Source organism: Anser brachyrhynchus (genome assembly GCF_964034855.1).
Source record: "Anser brachyrhynchus genome assembly, chromosome: 10".
NCBI classification, from domain to species: domain Eukaryota; kingdom Metazoa; phylum Chordata; class Aves; order Anseriformes; family Anatidae; genus Anser; species Anser brachyrhynchus.
Window position 1 is genome coordinate 13,212,593 of NC_137705.1, and position 18,323 is coordinate 13,230,915.

The 18,323-nt window shown below is 69.6% G+C and overlaps 5 protein-coding genes across 7 annotated transcripts; 2 read left to right on the forward strand and 3 right to left on the reverse strand.

The window, feature by feature from the left end:
* Nucleotides 1-222: 222 nt before the first annotated feature.
* On the reverse strand, nt 223-5,168 carry ACY1 (aminoacylase 1). 2 transcript variants are annotated; one of them, XM_080606273.1, is made up of 15 exons: nt 5,091-5,168; nt 4,427-4,552; nt 3,899-3,963; nt 3,353-3,457; nt 3,185-3,279; nt 2,931-3,007; nt 2,593-2,682; nt 2,327-2,383; nt 2,135-2,208; nt 1,864-1,913; nt 1,515-1,659; nt 1,364-1,432; nt 1,201-1,280; nt 878-938; nt 223-798 (listed from the first exon to the last, which is right to left on the reverse strand). In XM_080606273.1, exons 2-15 carry the CDS (start codon nt 4,533-4,535, stop codon nt 634-636), a joined length of 1,242 nt encoding a protein of 413 aa, XP_080462399.1. In that variant the 5' UTR covers nt 4,536-4,552; nt 5,091-5,168; the 3' UTR covers nt 223-633. The 2 variants fall into 2 exon arrangements, with proteins under 2 accessions (XP_080462399.1, XP_080462400.1); XM_080606274.1 differs by lacking the exon at nt 5,091-5,168 and adding an exon at nt 4,934-5,084.
* Nucleotides 5,169-5,239: 71 nt separating this feature from the next.
* On the reverse strand, nt 5,240-7,460 carry ABHD14A (abhydrolase domain containing 14A). Its single transcript, XM_080606276.1, has 4 exons — nt 6,759-7,460; nt 6,532-6,647; nt 6,071-6,306; nt 5,240-5,885 (listed from the first exon to the last, which is right to left on the reverse strand). Exons 1-4 carry the CDS (start codon nt 6,965-6,967, stop codon nt 5,703-5,705), a joined length of 744 nt encoding a protein of 247 aa, XP_080462402.1. The 5' UTR covers nt 6,968-7,460; the 3' UTR covers nt 5,240-5,702.
* Nucleotides 7,461-7,508: 48 nt separating this feature from the next.
* LOC308200454 (putative protein-lysine deacylase ABHD14B) lies at nt 7,509-8,725 on the forward strand. Its single transcript, XM_080606277.1, has 3 exons — nt 7,509-7,856; nt 8,011-8,252; nt 8,458-8,725. The coding sequence occupies exons 1-3, from the start codon at nt 7,649-7,651 to the stop codon at nt 8,638-8,640; spliced, it is 633 nt and encodes a 210-aa protein (XP_080462403.1). The 5' UTR covers nt 7,509-7,648; the 3' UTR covers nt 8,641-8,725.
* A 945-nt stretch (nt 8,726-9,670) lies between these two features.
* PCBP4 (poly(rC) binding protein 4) lies at nt 9,671-15,066 on the forward strand. 2 transcript variants are annotated; one of them, XM_080606272.1, is made up of 13 exons: nt 9,671-9,901; nt 10,934-11,032; nt 11,144-11,256; nt 11,337-11,369; nt 11,662-11,778; nt 11,894-12,025; nt 12,228-12,356; nt 12,502-12,576; nt 12,731-12,775; nt 12,999-13,074; nt 13,410-13,462; nt 13,639-13,808; nt 14,135-15,066. In XM_080606272.1, the coding sequence occupies exons 5-13, from the start codon at nt 11,755-11,757 to the stop codon at nt 14,448-14,450; spliced, it is 1,020 nt and encodes a 339-aa protein (XP_080462398.1). In that variant the 5' UTR covers nt 9,671-9,901; nt 10,934-11,032; nt 11,144-11,256; nt 11,337-11,369; nt 11,662-11,754; the 3' UTR covers nt 14,451-15,066. The 2 variants fall into 2 exon arrangements, with proteins under 2 accessions (XP_080462398.1, XP_080462397.1); XM_080606271.1 differs by having other exon boundaries at nt 11,233-11,256.
* Nucleotides 14,998-18,303, reverse strand: LOC308200452 (putative G-protein coupled receptor). Its single transcript, XM_080606275.1, has 2 exons — nt 17,378-18,303; nt 14,998-17,073 (listed from the first exon to the last, which is right to left on the reverse strand). Exon 2 carries the CDS (start codon nt 16,949-16,951, stop codon nt 15,722-15,724), a length of 1,230 nt encoding a protein of 409 aa, XP_080462401.1. The 5' UTR covers nt 16,952-17,073; nt 17,378-18,303; the 3' UTR covers nt 14,998-15,721.
* Nucleotides 18,304-18,323: the final 20 nt, after the last annotated feature.

An 18,323-nucleotide genomic window follows, 5' to 3' on the forward strand; every position in this document is an offset into this window, starting at 1 on the left:
CAGGATTAACCTCAGCACCGCCAGCTGCTCCTGCCCCCAGCCCCGGTGCCCCAGGCCGAGCCGGATCCTGCCCGGGCAGGCTCCTGCCAGCGCAGCCCCTTCCCCCTCCCCAGCCCGATGAACCCAGGTGAAGCAGGGGAAGATAAAAATCCTCCGTGCCCGGCCTCTCCGAGGTGCTGGAGTTGCCCCTGGACAGACGGACAGACCCCCCTGCTCCTGGCCTTGCTTACCAAGGAGATTTATTGAGTGAATCTGTGTGGTGGGGACAGGGAGGCACCGGCTGGGTGGCACGGCCCCAGCACCCCTGACAGCGGGCAGGGAAGCAGGACGAGCCGTGGGCACGCAGCCCAGGGCTCACGCAAGCCCCAGTGGCTGTGGTGGCACGGGGCAGGAGGCGCCTGGGGCTGCGCTGAGACGTGGGCAAGGGGACACGGTCCTCAGCGTGGCGCCTAGGAATGGCCAGACCCAGCCTTCGAGGGCACAGCCAGGACACGTGTCACCATCAGGCCAGCCCTTTGCACAGCCACAGTAGAGGGACACTTAAGAGAGGTGGCACGATGCCTGCAGGCTCCCTGGCGCGCTGACCGGCATCTTCTGCTCCCCCCGGTCCCGTCCCTGTCCCCTCCTAAAGGCTTAGCCCTCAGCGGGCAGCGGGGGCACGGAGGCCAGGGCGGGCAGGAGGTGGGCGTAGATGTCAATGCCCCGCAGGAAGACGTCTTCGTTGAGGAACTCGTTGTGGTCATGCAGCAACACCGGGGTGCGGTTCATAGGCGAGAAGCCGATGGCCGGGTGTCCTGCCTGGGGACAGGAGAGCGGGGTGAGAATGGGGCTGGGACAAGCACCAGGGACACGCGGGGAGGCTGGCATCAGCACTCACTGCTCGGATGTAGCGGCTGTCAGTGGCAGCTGGGAAGATCTCAAGCTTGAGCTGCAGCTTCCTATAAAGCGAGACGCGGTGTCAGCACGGCACGGGGACAGCCGGGTCCCACAAAAACAAGCCAGAAAGGTCCCTAAGCCATGAGCCCTGCGGGACACTCAATCCTCTCCTTTCCAGGGGAAATGGGGTGCGGCGAGATGCTGGCGTAGCAAAGGGCACTCTCTCCCAACCCTGCCGTGACGCCAGAGGACCCCCCCGCCCTGGGGACCAGAGGATGTCCCCCAGGTGCCCGCCGTCTCTCTCTTCCTGGCGGCACTACTCACATGTCCCTGCAGACCCCACTGAAGGCCTTCCACCATGGGTCAGACTCCTCGGTGGAGGTGATGTGCTGGTCCATGCATTTCTGAGCGATGGAGAGAAGGGGTGAGCACGCTGCAAGGGGGGGACGGGCACAGTGTGCTGAGCCCTTTATCCCTGAGCCCTCACCTGGTGAAACTCATAAGTGACACCATCCCCAGCCGCCTGGCACCAGCCGGCCACCTGCTTCTCAAAGGCCTGCGGCAGACAGCAAAGGAGCGGTGTGAGTGGGGGCACCCCCAGCCCCAGCCCCCCCCGGCAGGGCCAGCATCGTGCCCACCTTGAGGTCCACGGTGGGTGGGATGCGGATGTCGAAGCCGGCGGCCATCTCGGAGGGCACCACGTTGAAGGAGACGCCCCCCTCCAGCATGGTTAGGTTGAGCGAGGTGACGTCCCCCAGGGTCAGTCTCGTGTCAGATTTGAGCCTCGGGGACACAGGGGAGAGTCACCCTCCGTCCCTGGAGGAGGAGTGAAAGTGCACCCTGCCACCACCCCCACACAGGTAAACCGAGGCAAGGGGACACGGCGCTGGATCTGAGCCTCCCTTCAGGTCCCCGAGACGCCAAGAGAGGGCAGGGCCCCTCCAAGGACCGAAGCAAAGCTGATGCCACCCCGTGGCCACGTCCTACCTCTGTTTCTCGCTCTCCCTGAAGGCCAGGAAGGAGGTGATCACTTTGTGCTGGGGAGGCAAACACAGGGGTTAAGCGCCCCCGGGACCAGCTGGGCAGGGAGCACCATGCCCCAGCCGGCCCTCCAGCCCTGCAGGAGCCCCACTCGCCCATCCCCAGCCCCAAGAGCAGCTCCCAAGCACAGGCCAGGTGCCCATCCCAAGAGGGACCCTGAAAGGTGCTCCCACCCCTGGGTCCCCCGCAGGGCACGCCGCTGTCCCCGCTCACTTACCATCTTCTCGGCCGCCGTGTTGCTGATGAAGCGGGACCCGTGCCCGGGGCTGCCCGTGCACTTCACCTTGATCCCTGCCGCCACGGGGGACGAGGGAGAGGCGTTGAGCAGAAGCCCAGGGTGTACCCGGCATCCCGATGCCGAAGCACCCAGCAGAGCAAGGGACAGGACGGCGGGTACGTGATTACTCACACCAAGGGCTCTTTTCACCGTAGAAGACGCTGAAGGTGTCGGAAGGACTGGCCAAGCCTGGGGTGGGCACAGAAAGGTGTCAGAGGGGCACAGACACGGCCCTGGTGCAGGAGGCTGGCACTGCGGGCGTCACTGGCTGGGGTGCCCCAGTAGGACCCCAGAGGCCGTACTGGGTGCCCCTGCCTTGGGGGTGATGCCAACGTGCAGGGGGTGCCAGACGAGAAAAGATCCCCTGGGGGTCCCACGCCAACCCTGCCGCCACTCACCCTCATCCAGGGCAAAGCCCACGTTGAGCGCTTTGAACTCCGGGCGCTGCACGAACATCTCCATGCCCTTGTGTCCGCCCACCTCCTCATCTGCAGGGAGAAGCCTGGTGGGGATAAATGCGTCCCCCAGCCCAGCACCCCTGGGCCCTCCTTCCCCACCAGCCTGGCTGCCACCAGCTGTCCTCAGAGCTGGGCACCCCCTCAGCCCTGAGCTAGGAGAATCCAAAATCCGAGCAGGGAGGCAGAAGTCCCCCATGCCAGACTGTGAGGAGCTACAAAGTGTCACCCGGCTGCCGGCCCACCCTGTCCCCTCGACAGGGCGCTCCCTGGGGACTTACCAGGCACGAAGGTCAGGTGGATGGTGCGGGCAAAGCACTTTCCCTCTGCCTTCAGCCTTCGGATGGCCTCGAGGTACCTGTGGGGAGGGGGTGGTGTAAGGGTGCTTGGGTGCAAGGAGAGGGGCTGGCGTCCCCTGGGCCACCCCAGCCAGGTGGCACCCGCATGCTGCTCCGTCTCAGCACCAAGGGAAGGCAGCATCCTCTCCCGCCCTGCTCCGAGGCCGCGTCCAGCCAGCACCGAGCCCTCCACTCACTGGATGGAGATGCACTTCATGTCCTGGGCACCCCGGGCGTAGATGTTGCCTTGCGAATCCTTAACGGCCTCGAGGGGCGGGTAGGTCCAGTGCTCCTGCAGGGAACAACGGCCATGACCTCCTGCCGCGCGCCTTCTCCGCTGTGCCCAGCCTGCCCCGTACCCGTACCTCGAAAACCGGCACGACATCGGTGTGAGAGTTGAGCAGGATAGAGCGCAGGCGGGGGTTCGTGCCCAGCCAGGTGAGGACCAGCACCACACGGCCCTGGCACACCTGCAAGCAAAGGCAGGATGTCACTAGGGTGGGGACAGGGGCACCCGGTGGGTTGGGGCACACTTGTCCCCTCACCAGAGCCCCTTGGCTGCGGCCGTGAGCGGCCACAAGCTCCTGGCTGCAATTCAGATAGAGATGAGGGGAGGCTCCCAGCCCCTCTGCGTCCCCTGTGCCAGCCAGGCATGAGGGACATCTTCAGCCAACATCGCCCTGCCCGGTCCCCGGCTAATCATAGCACAGCCGGCCATAAAGGTCAGCGGGGACCGGCAGAAATACAGGCTGCAAGAGGAGCTTAAGGAAGCACTCGGGTCAGCAGAGGATTAGGAGCAGCAGGGAAGTCACCTCCTGCCCATCTCCTGGGTGGTGAGGAGGGGACAGCCCCACGGCCGGGCTGGGATGGGACAGGCACAGCGGCAGCAGGGCCAGTGCTGCCTCGCTCACCTCCACTTTCTGGCTGGCCAAGCCCAGGTCGGTGCCGACGCGCTCCAAAAACTGGATGGCCGCATCTGGGGATGACAAAAAGATGAAGGGAGCGAGTTCAGGACAAAGCAAGGGTGGCAGTGCCCTGCGTAAGGCAAAGTCCAGCGGGGGAGCCCGTCGCCTGCAGGTGCCTGAGACAAACATCTTGACGCACTTTTGTGGGAGGCTGGAAATACTAACAGGAGAGAGAGGTACGTAGGGGTAACGCAAACGTTTGTCCCGGAGCCAGGGCAGCATGGAAAGAGGAGGCTGGGCCGTGGGTCTGCCACGCCACAGGAGGAAGAAAGTCCCTGCAAGGGCCCCAAACCGCAGGCACCAGCAGAGATAAGGCGCAGCTGCATTCCCCTACACCTGGATCATGACAGGCCTGGCCCAAGGAACCAGGCAGGTGGGTCCAAAGGCCAGTCCAAAGCCTGGTGGAAGGGAAGGAGCCGTGCCGCCAGCCCTGCCGCCCGCATTGCCCCCCTGTCCCACCCGTCCCCTCCTCACCATAGTCAGGCTTGGGGTGGACGGTGTCAATCCGCAGGTACTCCCGGAATAGCGTCACCGAGGGGTCCTCCGAGGCCCCCGCACTCTTCCCTGGCTTCCCGGGTGCCATTCCTGGGCTGCAGAGCTCTGGGGGAAGAGCAAAGGGGGTGGTTAATCACCCACCACCCCCTCCAAAGTCCGCTGTCGTTAAAAGCGTGGGGCAAAGTTCGCCCCGGCGTGCAAGAAATGCCCCCGGGAAGGAAAGGGGCTGGGGGTGCGGGGAAAGCACGGGTGGCCGAGGGCGTGCGGGTGTCTGCGGGGGGCTACAGGAGGGGCGCGGGGCGGCCGGGGGGGGGGTGCACACGGGGTGCGGGGGGTACACAGGGGAGCGGGAGCACAGGGGGACACCGCGGGTGTGCGGAGCTGGGGGGCTGCAAGGCGGGGCTGCGCTCAAAGGGGACCGAGGCTGCGGAGGGGGGGCGGGGGGGGTGCAAGGGGGCACGGGCAGGGAGCGGGGGGGGAACGGACCCCGGCAGCACGGCGGGGAGCGGGGGCACCGCGCTCGGGGCGGCGAGGCCGGGGGGTCCCGCGATGGGGGCGCGGCGTGGGGACAAGGGCAGAGGGGCACGGGCACGGGGCCGCCGCTCGCTGCCGGCCCCCGGCCCCCCGTTGCACCGGGCCCTACCTCCGCGCCGCCGCCGCCGCCGCTGGGCTTCCGCCCGGCCCCGCTCCGCCCCCCCCCGGGCCGGCCCCGCTCCGCCTCCCCCCCCCCCCGGGCCGGGAGCCCGGTGCCCGCCGCTCAGCCCGAAGAAGCGCTCGGAGAGGCGAGCGGAGCCCGGAGCAGATCGGTTTATTGGCCTCGCGTGTCGCCCCCAGATGTGCCGTCCCCCCTCCAGGCGACGTTCTCGGCCCCCTTGGGGGCACCCCAAAAGACAACGGCCGCGTCCCGTCCCGTCTCCGTCCCGTCCCCATCGCCCCAAGCCACGGCGCTCAGAGCCACGGTGCCGGGGAAGGGGACACCGGGGGAGACCTGCCCAGGTCAGCGGGCAGCCCCCTGGGAATGCCCCGTGGCTGCGAAACGTCTCTCAAAATCCGGCAAAGCGACGTGGAACCTCTGGATGCCTCTGGCAGGTGCTGCTGCAGAGCGGGTGCTGTTCGGAGAAGCCCCCCCCAGCTCCCTGCTGTCTCTCAGGGCCGGGCGCGCTGCCACCCAGCATGGTACGGGGATGAACGGCCCAGCTGTGTGACAAAGCAGGGCGCCACCACCCCGCCATCCTCCGCTCCGTGGGGACATCGCTCACTGCAGCTGGCCGAGGAAGCCCAGCAGCGCCCGGTGGAAGTCCCCCGGCTTGTCCAGGTAGCAGGCATGGCCAGCGCCAGGCAGCACGACCACACGGTGCCTGGGGAGGTGCCGGAGGCTCTGCAGGGCCTGGTGGCCCAGGCCGGTGTCCCGGTCACCGTACAGGATCAGGGTGGGCGTCTGAAGAAGAGAGGAGAGAGACGGGACGTCAGGGAGGGAGATGCCAATCCCTACCCGTCGCCTCAGGAGCCTGCAGGCCTCCGGAAAGCTGAGGGAGGGCAGAGCCCAGCGTCCCCCAAGGTGGGGGCACAGCTCCCCATCTCCACCCAGCGCACCCCCATCCTCCGCGACCTCAGCCACCTCACCTGGACCTGCTGGTACTGCCCCACGGCATAGTCCCGGGTGCCCACGGGCGCAATGGGCACGAAGCCCGCCAGGCGGTCCCCGCGCAGCAGGAGGAAGGGCAGGGCAAAGCGGCCGCTCATGGACGGGCTGACGAGGACGGGCCTCCGCAGGCCCAGCTCCTCCAGGATGCGCTCCAGGAAGGCCACCCGGCCCTGCTGCGTGGCCACCGTCCCCGTGGGGGGCGAGTCCCCATAGCCTAGCGTGGGCAAAGGGTGCAAGGTTGGCGTCAAGGCTGGGGAGCCCCTGAGGCTCAGCTGGGCAAAAACGGGCACCAGCGCGAGCCCCAGAAGCGCCAGGCAGTGTCACACAGGGTCTGTGTGGCCGGGCGGGTGACACCCCGCGGTGACGGCCCAGCCCTAGCTCCCTAAAGAGCTCCAGAGCCCGCTCACGGCCCGTGATGAGCGCAGCCCCGCGGTCCTACCGGGCAGATCTATTGCGACCGCACGGTGCCCTTCTCCGGCGAGCAGCGCCAGCGTCCCCAAGGCCTCCCAGGTGGCGGAGGTGAAGGCCTGGCCGTGCAGGAACAGGACGTCCGGCCTGCGGCAGGGGACAGACGCGGGCAGGGGGCTCAGCACGGGGCCGTGCCCGCAGCACCGGGCGGCCGCCAGCCCCCGGGGCACGGGGCTCCAGCCCGCGGGCGCGACCCACCTGCCGGGGCCGGGGGCGCGGGGCCCGGCTGCCTCCCGGTAGGCGACGGCGGGGTCGGCCCCAGCCGCCGTCCCCCTCCGCACCGTGCTGTTGGCCGGGGCGCCGCGGCCCGGGGCCGGGGGGCGGCGGCGGGCGGCGGGCAGCAGCAGGACGAGGGCGCAGGCGAGCAGCGCCCCGAGGGCCAGCAGCGCCGGGCGGCTGCGGCTCATGGCAGCGCTGCGGGGAGAGCCCCCCCGCTCCTCCGCGCCCCCGGTCCTCGCCGCCCCAGGCCCCGCCTGGAGGGGCGGTGGCGGCGCAGACAGGCCCGGCCCCCCGCACCCCCGGTCCCCCCCCCTTGGTGCCAGCCCGGGGGCTGCCCCCGCCCGGCCCGGAGGGAGAGGATGGGGCCCGGAGGGCGGCTCGGCTCGGCTCGGCTCGGCTCGGCCCGGCTCGGCTCGGCCCGGCTCGGCTCGGCTCGGCTCGGCTCGGCTCGGCTCGGCTCGGCTCGGCTCGGCTCGGCTCGGCTCGGCTCGGCTGGGCTCGGCCCGGCTCGGCTCGGCTCGGCTCGGCTGGGCTGGGCTCGGCTCGGCTCGGCTCGGCTCGGCTGAGCTCGGCTCGGCTCGGCTCGGCTCGGCTCGGCTCGGTTGAGCTCGGCTGGGCTCGGCTCGGCTCGGCTCGGCTCGGTTGAGCTCGGCTGGGCTCGGCTCGGCTCCGCTCGGCTCCGCTCGGGTAGCGCTCGGCGGCGCTCGTCTCGCCCCGGCGGCCCCGCCCGGCCCCGCCGCTCTCCGCCCCCGCCGCCCTTTGGCCCCGGGGCCTGTCCCGGCGGAGCGGGGCACGGAGGGAGGCGAAGGAGCGGGGGGACGGGACAGCGGGGAGCCGAGCCCCGCCGCCGAGCCCCCGGGCCCCCCGGCATGGCCGCCCCGCAGCTCACCGAGGGCACCGTGGCCGCGGCGGGGCAGAGCCTCTTCTACCGGCAGGCCCAACCGGGCGGGCGGGCGCCGCGGCTGAGCGTGCTGCTGCTGCACGGCATCCGCTTCTCCTCCGACACCTGGCTCCAGCTGCAGACGCTGGCCGTGCTGGCTGACGCCGGCCACCGAGCCGTGGCCATCGACCTGCCCGGTAAGGCGCGGGCGGCGCCGAGCACCGGCAGGCGGAGGCCGCTCGTGCCGGTGCCCGGTGGCGGGCCCCGAGCCGCCGCTGCCGCCCGTCGTCCCGTGGGCGACGTGTGGCACGGGCCCTTGGGTGACGTCCCCTCTCTTGTCCCGCACCGCAGGGCTGGGGCGCTCCAAGGACGCCGTGGCCCCCGCGCCTGTGGGGCAGCCGGTGCCAGGGGATTTCCTGAAGGCCGTCGTGGAGGCGCTGAGCCTCGGCCCGGCCGTGGTGGTCAGCCCCTCGCTCAGCGGCATGTACTCCTTGCCCTTCCTCTTCCAGCACGGGCACCTGGTGAAAGCCTACGTGCCCGTGGCACCCATCTGCACCGACAAGTTCCCGGTGGAGCAGTACGCCCAGATCAAAGTAAGGGCGATGGGGGGCACGAGGAGGGGGGCGGGAGCACATCCCCTCTCCGTCCTGGGCCAGGAGCATCCCCCTCCCCGTCCCCATCTCCCGTCTCCCGGGGGACAGAGATCGGAGATGCTTGTGCCGTCCACACGATGCTTTGGTGGGCACGGAGGAGAGCGAGCATCTCCCTGCCTCATCCTCAGTGTGTTCCCTTCTGCAGACGCCCACGCTGATCGTGTACGGGGACCAGGACGTGGAGCTGGGCCAGGCCAGCCTGAACAACCTGCGGCACCTCCCTGAGCACCAGGTGCTGGTGCTGCAGGGCGCCGGGCACGCCTGCTACCTGGACAAGCCCGAGGAGTGGCACCGCGGGCTCCTGGCCTTCCTACAGCAGCTGGAGTGAGCGGGACGGGGCACGGGGCCAGCGGGGGAGCCTGGCACCACCCCCCCCACCGGGACCAAATAAAGCCGCGAGCTTTGCTGCTGCCCTCCTGCTTCATTCTCCCCGGTTCCCCCCTCGCCTTCCACTGTCCTCCACGGCCACCGTGTTACGCGCATCAGGTGACAGCCACCGAGGAGGGCCAGGACATCCAGGTGTTTGGCCACAGGGCATTGCTCCCGTGTCCCGGCCTCCTCCGCCTCCTCCCTCTCCTCCTCTTCCTCTTCCCACCCCTCTGGCCGCGCACCCACACCCAGGGTAATCCGAAGGGGCTTAAAAGGTGACTGCCAGCCCTGGCTGTCCCCTGCCCACGGCGGCAGCAGCGTGTTCAAGCACCCAGGGGATTTATTGCCGTGAACAGATGGAGGGGCGGGGAGGCCAGACAGACGCCTGGCCGGACAGACGGAGGGACAAACCGTGCCCACCACCTGCCTTTCCCCCCTTGGAGCTGCCGAGCCGGCCGCTCGGGGTGCAGATGGGGCCAGCAGCGGGGTGCCAAGCCCCCCTGCTCCCTGTACTCCCCCTCCAAGCCTGCCTGGGCTTTAGCCGCTTACGCCAGGGCCCAGGAGGATTTAGTGGGGCCGCGGGGGCGGGGGGGTGACACCGGCAGGGTGGCAGCGTGCGGCCGCCCGCGCTGGGGACACCTGCTTGGGGGCGCGGGGCGGGGGGCAGGAGCCTCCTAGCATCCTGCTGCCCTCGGTGGGTCCGGCGTGGTGTTGGGGGGGGGGGGTCCTCACCACATCCCTCTCCCGCCGTCCAGACGGGCTCCAGGGCGCTCCCAGCAGCACCCCTGGGTGCCGGAGGGCCCTCGGGTGCCGGCCGCCATCCGCGGCCCTGCCCGCCCGCCCGGTGCCCTTGAGCCCTTTGAGCCCTGCCAGCTGATCGGCTTCCAGGAAACAAAATGCAATTACAAAGAGGGGCGATGTGCGAGCCAAGGGGGGGGCGGGGGGGGGGCAGGAATGTCCCCAGCGGTGGCAGATGGCCTTACCCAGGGTGCATTGTTCCTCCCAGTGTCTCTTATCCGCTGTAATAGGATCCCGGAGGGAGGGATGTGGGAGAGGGGAAGAGCGAGGGGGGCCCCAGCGGGCCGGGGTGGGGGCCGGGGCTGCCAGGCTGGCCCGAGCCCGTCAAGCGGCTCATTGTCCCTGCCCCGGGTGTCACTCGGCGGCACCGGCAGCGATGTGGCACTGAGCGGGGCCGGCGGCGGCACCGGGCGCACGGAAAGGTACCGGACGGGCGGCACCCGGGGGGGCGGGGGGGGGATACGTTTCCTTCTGGGAAATGGGGGCGGGGGGGGGATGCCCGCCCTGTCGTGTCCAACCCCCCCTCGCCACCACCTCCTCCTGCCCCCCTCGGGGCTGGCAGCTCCGACGCCGCGCAGGGGACGGGGACAGGGACAGGGACAGGGACAGGGACAGGGACAGGGACAGGGACAGGGACAGGGACAGGGAGGCGCCCATCGGCACCCAGCCCCCGGCCCCGCCGCTCCCTCCCCCCGGCGGGCGGGGGGACACGGACACTCCCCCCCCCCCCACCCCCACCCATGTCCCCTCTTTTGTCCCCGCTGCCGCTCACCCAGGGGCACAGAGACGCCCCCCCCCCCCCCAAAAAAAAATCCCGTTTCCCCGATGTGCCGTGGTCGGCGGGGAGCCCTGGCAGAGCCCCCGAAATAGCCGTGCCCCCCCCCCATCCCATCCCCCCCCCCCCCCCCCCCCCCCGGGCCCGGCCCCGACACGGGTGCTTTGTTTCCCAGCCCGCTTGGCATCGCCGCCGGCAGCCAGCCGGGGCCGCCCACCCGCGGCCGGACACGCGGCGATTGTCCTCCGCTGCTGTCCCCTCCCCTGCTGGCACCGCGGGGACGAGCCGCCCCCGGGCCCCCCGGGGTGCTGCTGGGGGGAGGGGGGGCCGCGGCGGCCTCGGTTTCCCCTGGGCAGGGTGGGCGTGCGAAGCCGGACCCCCTCCCGCAGCCCGCTCCCCGCAGGCAGCCGGCCCCTGCCTCAGTTTCTCCTCTTCTATGGGTGGGGGGGGGGAGAGCAGAGTCTGGGTCTCCCCCCCCCCCCCGCCCCCCCCGGCTATGGGCAGGAGCCAGAGCAGGGCTGGTCCCCCCCCCGCCCGGGGGTCCACGGCGCGCCAGGCCACCCCTCTGCATCCCCGGTGCTGGCAGCTGGGTGTGGTGGCAGCGGGGGGATGTACCCCGGCCACGTCCCCGGCTGCCCCCCCCCCAAGGAGACTCCCCCCCCCCCCCCGTGTCCCCCAGGCCATGGCATCGCCGGACGGACTGAGCGGCGCGGAGGGTGGCCCCGAGGAGCCGGAGCTCAGCATCACCCTGACCCTGCGCATGCTCATGCACGGCAAGGTAACTGCTGGAGGGGGGGGCCGTGCTGGAGCGCCCACCCCCCGGGGATGAGCGTCTCCAGGAGGATTCCTTGCCCCCATCCTAAGCCCGGGCTCTCCTCGCCCCTGCCAGCTCTGCCCCGGTGTCACCGGCCGCGTGTCCCCGGGGCCGGGCTGGGGCGCTGCCCACTAACGGGGCTGCCCTGGCCTCTGCTCCCGCAGGAGATCGGCAGCATCATCGGCAAGGTAAGAGCTGGGGGGCCCTGGGCTCTGCTGGCCCTGGGGGCTCCTGGCCCTGACCACCGGCCCTGTTCCTCTCCCCGCAGAAAGGAGAGACGGTTAAGAGGATACGAGAGCAGGTAAGGGCGTACCGGGCGGCTGCGGGGTCCTCTGTCCCGGTGCCTCCCACCGTCTGGCAGGGTCCCTGCCCAGCCCGGGCACCCCAGGCTGGACGCACGGGGCAGTGGGATGGGGAGAGCCCGGGGGCATGGGGAAAGGAAAAGCCGGAGGGGGGCAGCATCAAGGATGAAGCCCCCGGTGAGCTCTCTGCCAGGGGGGAAGTTAAGCCCAAGGGCCTGCAACGTGCCGCCCCCCCCGCCCCGTGCTGGCCGAGCACAAGGCCCCCCTGACAGGGCGCGCCACCGTCCCCAGAGCAGCGCACGCATCACCATCTCGGAGGGGTCCTGCCCCGAGCGCATCACCACCATCACCGGCTCCACCGATGCCGTCTTCCGTGCCGTCTCCATGATCGCCTTCAAGCTGGAGGAGGTGGGCAGCCCCCCCCTTCCCCAGCAAGGTGCCGGGATCGCCCCCCCCCCCCCCTCCAATGCCTGGGGGTCCAATGCCACGCGTGTCCGTCCCCCCCCCCTCCTCGCCTCCGCAGGACCTGGGAGCAGGGAGCGCCGAGGGGGCCGCGGCGGGCAGAGCGCCGGTGACGCTGCGCCTCGTCATCCCCGCCAGCCAGTGCGGCTCGCTCATCGGCAAGGCCGGAGCGAAGATCAGAGAGATCCGGGAGGTGAGGCTGGGGAGGCCAGGCCCCGGGGGGAAGCCCCGTCGCCCGCCCCACGGCTCGGGTGCCACCGCGCTCCCCGAGGAGTGATGCAGGAGCCAGAGCATCACCCCACGGGCCCCACAAAGGTCCCAGGAGGGGCTGGGAGGAGAGCGAGAGGCATCGCAGGCCCCCCCCCCCCCCCCAGCAGCCCCCTTTGCCTCCCCAGAGCACGGGGGCTCAGGTGCAGGTGGCTGGCGACCTCCTGCCCAACTCCACTGAGCGCGCTGTCACCGTCTCGGGGGTGCCGGACACCATCATCCAGTGCGTGAGGCAGATCTGCGCCGTCATCCTGGAGGTAGCCGCCCAGCCCCGGGCACGGCAGCCCGCGGGAGCACCCCTGCCCAGCCTGCCGGCGGTGTGGGAGGCCGTAGGTGCTGGGGGGGGGAACACACGTACCCGACCCCATCTCATCCCCTCCACCTCCTTCCCTCCCTTTCCAGTCGCCTCCGAAGGGGGCCACCATCCCCTACCACCCCGGGCTCTCCCTGGGCACCATCCTGCTCTCTGCCAACCAGGTAAGGGGCTCGGGGCGGGGGGGCCCAGCCTCTGCCGGCAATGGGTAGCTCTGGTGGGCTCGGGGCTTGGGGGCGGGGGTCTCCTTGCTGTCCCCTGTCTGTGCGGGCAGGGGTCCCCCTGTGGCCCCCAGCTGACACCCATCGTCCCCCCCAGGGTTTCTCCATGCAGGGGCAGTACGGTGGGGTCTCTCCAGCAGAGGTGAGTCTTTCCCACCCCCTGGCGCACGGGGTGCAGCTCTGTCCCCGTCCCCCGTGCTGGGGCACAGGTGGGACCCTGGGGGATGTCCCCGTGGGCACGAGGTGTGTGCCAGCCCCCAGCTGGAATGGGCTGTGCGCTGCATGGGTGCCAGAGCCCGGCCTGGGGGATAAGGGGGCTCTGCCATCACCCCTGATGCCTCTGTCTCCTCGCAATGCCCGGGCAGGTCACGAAGCTGCAGCAGCTGTCGGGGCACACGGTGCCCTTCACGTCCCTGGGCCACCCACCCTCCATGGTGCCAGGTGAGCTCCCCTCGGGGCTGGGCACTGGGGGGCTATGCCCCTTCTGACCTACTCCTGGCCCTGGCAATGGCAGGGGGGTCCCCATCCCTTGTGCCCTCCCCAGTCCCACCTCCTTGGTATGCCCTCCCCACCCCAAGACCCCTTTTTTTGGTTTCCTGGGGTGCCCATGCTGCCCCGAGCCCCCCAGCCTCATGGCAGGAGACCAGTGCCCACATCCCATCCTCCCCACGGCCCCTCCCAACGGCTCCTTCAGGTCTGTCCCCACGGCCAGCATGGGGTTGGGGGGCACGGGGCTGCTGGAGACCCCCCCCTAACACTTCCACCTCTCCCTCCAGGCCTGGACTCCAGCTCGCAGAGCAGCTCCCAGGAGTTCCTGGTGCCCAACGATGTACGTGTGGGTCCTGGGACCAGCGGGGGGGGGGTGGCGGCATGGCTTGCACCCACCCGTGCCCCCTCCGCAGCCCCTGGGAGCTCCCTGCTCCAGCAGAGCGCGGCCTCGCAAAGTCCCGATTTTCCCCCGCGACGCCCAGCCCCGCTCAGCCTGGTTCTGTGTCCCCCCCCCAGCTGATCGGCTGCATCATCGGCCGGCACGGCAGCAAGATCAGCGAGATCCGGCAGATGTCGGGCGCCCACATCAAGATCGGGAACCAGACCGAGGGCTCCAGTGAGCGGCACGTCACCATCACCGGGTCCCCCGTCAGCATCACCCTGGCTCAGTACCTCATCACCGCCTGGTAAGCTCCCCACCCCCCAAAAAGCAGCGGGGGGGGGGGGATGCTGGCTGCAAGAGTGGCACCTCCCAGCACCGCAGCTTTTGGGGACCCCCCACACGTGAAGGCGGGCATCTTGAGGTCCTGAGACAATAGGGCAGGGCCCCGGACCCCGCAGGGTCTCAGCCCCCCTGCCCCAGCGGGGTGCCCAGGATGCGCCGCAGGGACCCGTGCCTGAAGGGATGGGGCGTGGGGTCTACATGCCCTACAGCGGGCAGGTGACCCCCCCCCCCCCCTTTGTCACCGTGCCCCTCACCACCCTGTCCCTCCCTCTTGCCCCCCCCCCATAGCTTAGAGACGGCCAAATCTACCTCCCAGGTGCCACCCGGCCCTGGCTCCGTGGACCTCGGCGTGGGCTTCTCCCAGCCGCTCGCCCCGGGCTCCGGCGCAGCCCTGCCTGCCGTGGCTGCCGCCCCGCCGGCCCTGCTGGGCACCCCCTACGCCCTCTCCCTCTCCAACTTCATCGGCCTGAAGCCGGTCTCCTTCCTGGCACTGTCCCCGTCCTCCGTGGCGGGTGCCAACGGCGGCACCGCCACCTACACGACCAAGATCTCGGCGGCCAACGGCACCAAGAAAGCTGACCGGCAGAAGTTCTCCCCCTATTGAGCCCCTCCGCGGGTGGAAAACGGGGGGGTCCTGGGGCCACCCCGTGCCGAGGACACCCCCTGCCCGCCACCCTGTCCCCCAGCCCCTGCCAGGCACCCACCCCAGCGTCCCATGCCCAGGGGATGGCGCTCCCGGGGTCGATGCCTGCTGGAGCAAAGGGTTTGCTCTGATGCGCGTCCTGGCAGCACTGTGCCCCCTCTTCCCCCTCCCCCCCAAGCTTTCCTACATGTCCCCTGGTATTGGTGGGGGGCTGTCCCCATCAGGGGGGCCACCCTCCCAGTGCCAGGTGTCCCTTGTCCCGTGTCCCTCGCCCTCCTGCCCATGCCCCTGCCCACAATGCTGCCCCTCTCCTGCCATCCCTGGCCCCGTGGGCTGCACCTGAAGGCCAGATCCTGCTGATGAGGGGCTGCCTGGGCTCTCTGGGGTCCCCCATCCCTTGGCTGTGGTGGGGGGGCCCTCCCCTGGCTGCCCTGTGGCTGTCGCCTCCCTCCCAGCAACCCCCTCCGAGAGCCTGCTGGCTTCGAAATGCTGTATATATAAGTCTATATTTTTCCTCCTTTGTAACTTATCAATGGTTTAATAAAAAGATAAAATTTACGGGTGAAAAAAAAAAAATTCCATCCCCCCGGGGGAGACACCCCCAGTTCTGGGGGTGACTCCAGAGGGGTGGCGGTGGCCCTGTGTGGCCAGGGGTGCTGGCCCTTGGTCTCAAGCTCTCTGAAAGTCTTCCCAGAGCCCCCTCCCTGCCGTGGGCAGCTTCCCCCCAGTTAGTACGGGGGCAGGGGGGTCTCCCCTTCTGGGTGGCAATGTGTCCCCCCAGCGTCCCCTCAGTGTCCCTGACTCCTTTCTTTCAAGAGAGGAGGTGCTGGGGGCCTGATCCCCCGCCCCAAGGGAGGGTCCCCGAGCTGCCGCCCAGAGCGCTGGTGTTACTGGTGTTAGTGGTGTTAGCTGGGCCGGGGAAGGGTGCAGGGGGGCCCGCTCCTTCCCTGCTGCGAGCGCCCTGGCAGGGGTCCCACGGGACAATGGGGGGTCCGTGTGGGAGCCCCTCAGCTTCCCGCGTCCCACATCCACGCAGCTGGGCCGTGCTGGCGGCTCCCAGCGTGCAGAAGGGAGATGAAGGCTCACGAAATCTGGTGTGGAAACTTTCCTCCACCACGCAAGCTCAGAGGGGAGGCAAAACCTGGCCAAAGACCCCCCCCAGGTCCAAGGGGCTGGGTCCCAGAGGGCTGATCAGTCCCTGCCCGGCGTGGTGGGACAGGGCTCCCTGCTCCTCAGCCGCTCTCCTCAGGAACTTGCCCTGGGATGGGGAAGCCCACCTTGCTCTGGTCCAGCCTGTTCCTGGGGCTGGGGCCGATGCAGCTGGAGCGGGTTTCCAGCGTGCACGTTGCTCGCTGGAGGAACTGCAGGAAGTTTTCCTGGACAGAGGCCTCCGAGACGGACAAACACAGCTCCTGGCCCAGGGGCCGGTTGAGGCAGCTGCGCCAGAGCCGGGCCAGCTCCTCCCGGATCTGGCGGTTCAGCAGCCCGTAGAAGAAGGGGTTGATGGCGAAGGAGGAGTAGGCGATCCAGGTGACCGTCATCTCCCCGTGCCCACCGCCCACCGCGCCAGCGGTGACGGAGGAGTGCAGGTGGAAAGCGAAGAAGGGCAGCCAGCAGCACAAGAACTGTCCCACGATGAGGACCAAGGTGAGGATGGCTTTGTGGCCTCCCAAAAAGCGCTCGGGCAACAGCCTGGGCAGCGGCAGGTTCCTGGCGGTGACAATGGTCACTTGGCTGGCAGCGGAGCCGGAGCGGTGCCCCGGGACAGCCGCCTGTGCCGGCATGGGCGCGTGCTGCAGGGACGCCAGCCGAGCCACTCGGTACACGCTGCAGTAGACAGCAAAGATGATGATGGTGGGCAAGACGAAGCAGACGATGCTGAAGATGATCACAAACGCCTTCTTGTGGGCCCCGGGGCTCCAGTAGACTGTGCACCGGCTTGCACTGGTGGCCCCGTTGTCTTGAGGCCAGCCCACCAATGCTAAGACAGTGATGAGAACGGACTTGACCCAAATGAAGATGACGCCGGCCACTGCCAGCCTGATGGTCATCTTGACCTCGTACCGCATGGGGTGGACGATGTAGTAGTACCGCTCCACGCTGATGATGGAGATGGTGAGGATGGAGGCGCTGATGAAGCAGACGTTCAGGAATATCAAGGCCTGGCACTCGGCAATGCTATAGATGACGCTGTCGAAGCAGGAGGAGCTGGAGATGATCCCCAGGGGCATGAGGAAAATGGCAGAGAGGAGGTCAACCGCACAGAGATGGCAGACGAAGATGAACTTCCTGAGAAGGGGGGTTTTGAGGATGACGACCATCACCACTACGTTGGCCACCAAGGCGGTGATGGTGAGCAGCACCATGCAGAGGAGGCCGACAACCTCCTGCGCGGCGGATTGCTCTGGGATGGGGGGCGCCTCGAGGCCGTCTGTGGTGTTGGGCCCCACCCGGCTCGCCATGCCACCCGAGGACTAAGCCAGCAGCTCTGGTGCCCGTGTCACAGGGACAATTCTCCTGCCTCCCGCGGAGGGAAGCCCCACCGCAGCCATGGCCACTGTCTTCTCGTGAGCAGGCCCCTTGCCTGTTGGGGAGGGGAGAGGGGTGTGAAGGAGAAGGAGCAGAACAAGGAAGAGCCGTGGAGAAACCCATGGAGGGTCTCCAGAACGCCCCGGAGATGCTGGAGCAGGGAGAGGTGCCCGGGGAGGTGGCAGCAAAGGGCTGGCACTGCCGGGACCCGCTGGCACCCCGGCCGGCCTGACGGCCACCCTGTCCCCCTGCCCACCAGGGGCAAAGCAAACCCCACGTGCCCCATCCCCGCAACCCCCGCTCTGGGTCCCCCTCCTCGCGGCCGGGGGTCCCTGGGTGGCGGCGTGGGACCCACGCACCTCTTCTCCTCGGGAGATGGGTGACGCTCCCCTCGCCGCCGGGCCGCTCCTCCTCGCCGGCGCTGCTCCCACGGCGGGACTGGGGCTCCCGGAGGCCACGTCCCCCCCCCCGGTCCCCCCTTCCCCGCGGCTGTCACCCGTTAGTCATCGTGTTTGCCTGCCGCGGATGGCACCGGCTGTCACACCCGGGCTCTGCCTGCCCGCTGGCAGCAGCGGTCCCACGGGGAGAGCTGCTGGGTCCTAGCAGCCGGCGGGTGCCGGGGCAGGGGGGACCCAAGGGTCCCCAGCCCGTGGGGCCCTTCCCTCAGCAAAGTGCACAGCAAAGGGTGGGAGGGCGGCACGCCGAGGAGGGGGACCGGAGGGTGTCCCCCACGCAGGGGGATGTCACTTGGGCATCGGGGTGGGACAGCCAGGTGTCTCCGTGGGGACATGGGGACATGTTCCTGGGGGGACTCAGGGTACGGAGAGGGGCTTGGTGGGGCCAGCGTGGCTGGCACTGCACCAAAGGGAGGGCAGGCGCTGCGGACATGGGGACAGGCCCCTCCACGCGTGGGCAATGCAGAGGGACAGCAGCACGTCTCCCTCGTCCGCGTCCCTTCTGCAGCCCTGACACCACGGTGGTGGGCACCAGCCCGGCTACAGTGACGAGGGCGATCCGCTTGGCCAAGCCATCGGATTTCACCTCAAGTCTGCCGACACCGGTGGCTGCGACAGGCTGTGGCCCTCCCGGAGCCACCCATGCTGCGGGGTGACACCAGCCAGGGTGCCCTACTCTGCCCCCTCCACACCCGGCAGGAAAGCAAGGCACCGCTGGGCACGGGGCACGGCAGATTTATTGATGTCCAGAGCAGGCTGGGCCCCTCCGTCCCTCACCCCGGTGGAATGACCGGAGAGCCCAGAGCGCTGCGCTCCAGGCTTGTGGCACCGCCGCTGCCGGGAGGGGGAT

Excerpts from the sequence above, each read along its gene's own strand:
- ACY1 (XM_080606273.1), bottom strand. The coding sequence starts at position 4,535 with ATGGCACCCGGGAAGCCAGGGAAGAGTGCGGGGGCCTCGGAGGACCCC. Across the intron at positions 2,683-2,930 it reads CCACCTGACCTTCGTGCCTG|ATGAGGAGGTGGGCGGACAC; the intron begins GTAAGTCCCCAG and ends TTCTCCCTGCAG. Across the intron at positions 2,209-2,326 it reads CGGTGAAAAGAGCCCTTGGT|GGATCAAGGTGAAGTGCACG; the intron begins GTGAGTAATCAC and ends CCGTGGCGGCAG.
- ABHD14A (XM_080606276.1), bottom strand. The coding sequence starts at position 6,967 with ATGAGCCGCAGCCGCCCGGCGCTGCTGGCCCTCGGGGCGCTGCTCGCC. Across the intron at positions 6,648-6,758 it reads CGCGCCCCCGGCCCCGGCAG|GCCGGACGTCCTGTTCCTGC; the intron begins GTGGGTCGCGCC and ends CCCCTGCCGCAG. Across the intron at positions 6,307-6,531 it reads GGTCGCAATAGATCTGCCCG|GCTATGGGGACTCGCCCCCC; the intron begins GTAGGACCGCGG and ends TGCCCACGCTAG.
- LOC308200454 (XM_080606277.1), top strand. The coding sequence starts at position 7,649 with ATGGCCGCCCCGCAGCTCACCGAGGGCACCGTGGCCGCGGCGGGGCAG. Across the intron at positions 7,857-8,010 it reads CGTGGCCATCGACCTGCCCG|GGCTGGGGCGCTCCAAGGAC; the intron begins GTAAGGCGCGGG and ends CCCGCACCGCAG. Across the intron at positions 8,253-8,457 it reads AGCAGTACGCCCAGATCAAA|ACGCCCACGCTGATCGTGTA; the intron begins GTAAGGGCGATG and ends TCCCTTCTGCAG.
- PCBP4 (XM_080606271.1), top strand. The coding sequence starts at position 10,937 with ATGGCATCGCCGGACGGACTGAGCGGCGCGGAGGGTGGCCCCGAGGAG. Across the intron at positions 11,370-11,661 it reads TTAAGAGGATACGAGAGCAG|AGCAGCGCACGCATCACCAT; the intron begins GTAAGGGCGTAC and ends CACCGTCCCCAG. Across the intron at positions 13,463-13,638 it reads AGTTCCTGGTGCCCAACGAT|CTGATCGGCTGCATCATCGG; the intron begins GTACGTGTGGGT and ends TCCCCCCCCCAG.
- LOC308200452 (XM_080606275.1), bottom strand. The coding sequence starts at position 16,951 with ATGGCGAGCCGGGTGGGGCCCAACACCACAGACGGCCTCGAGGCGCCC.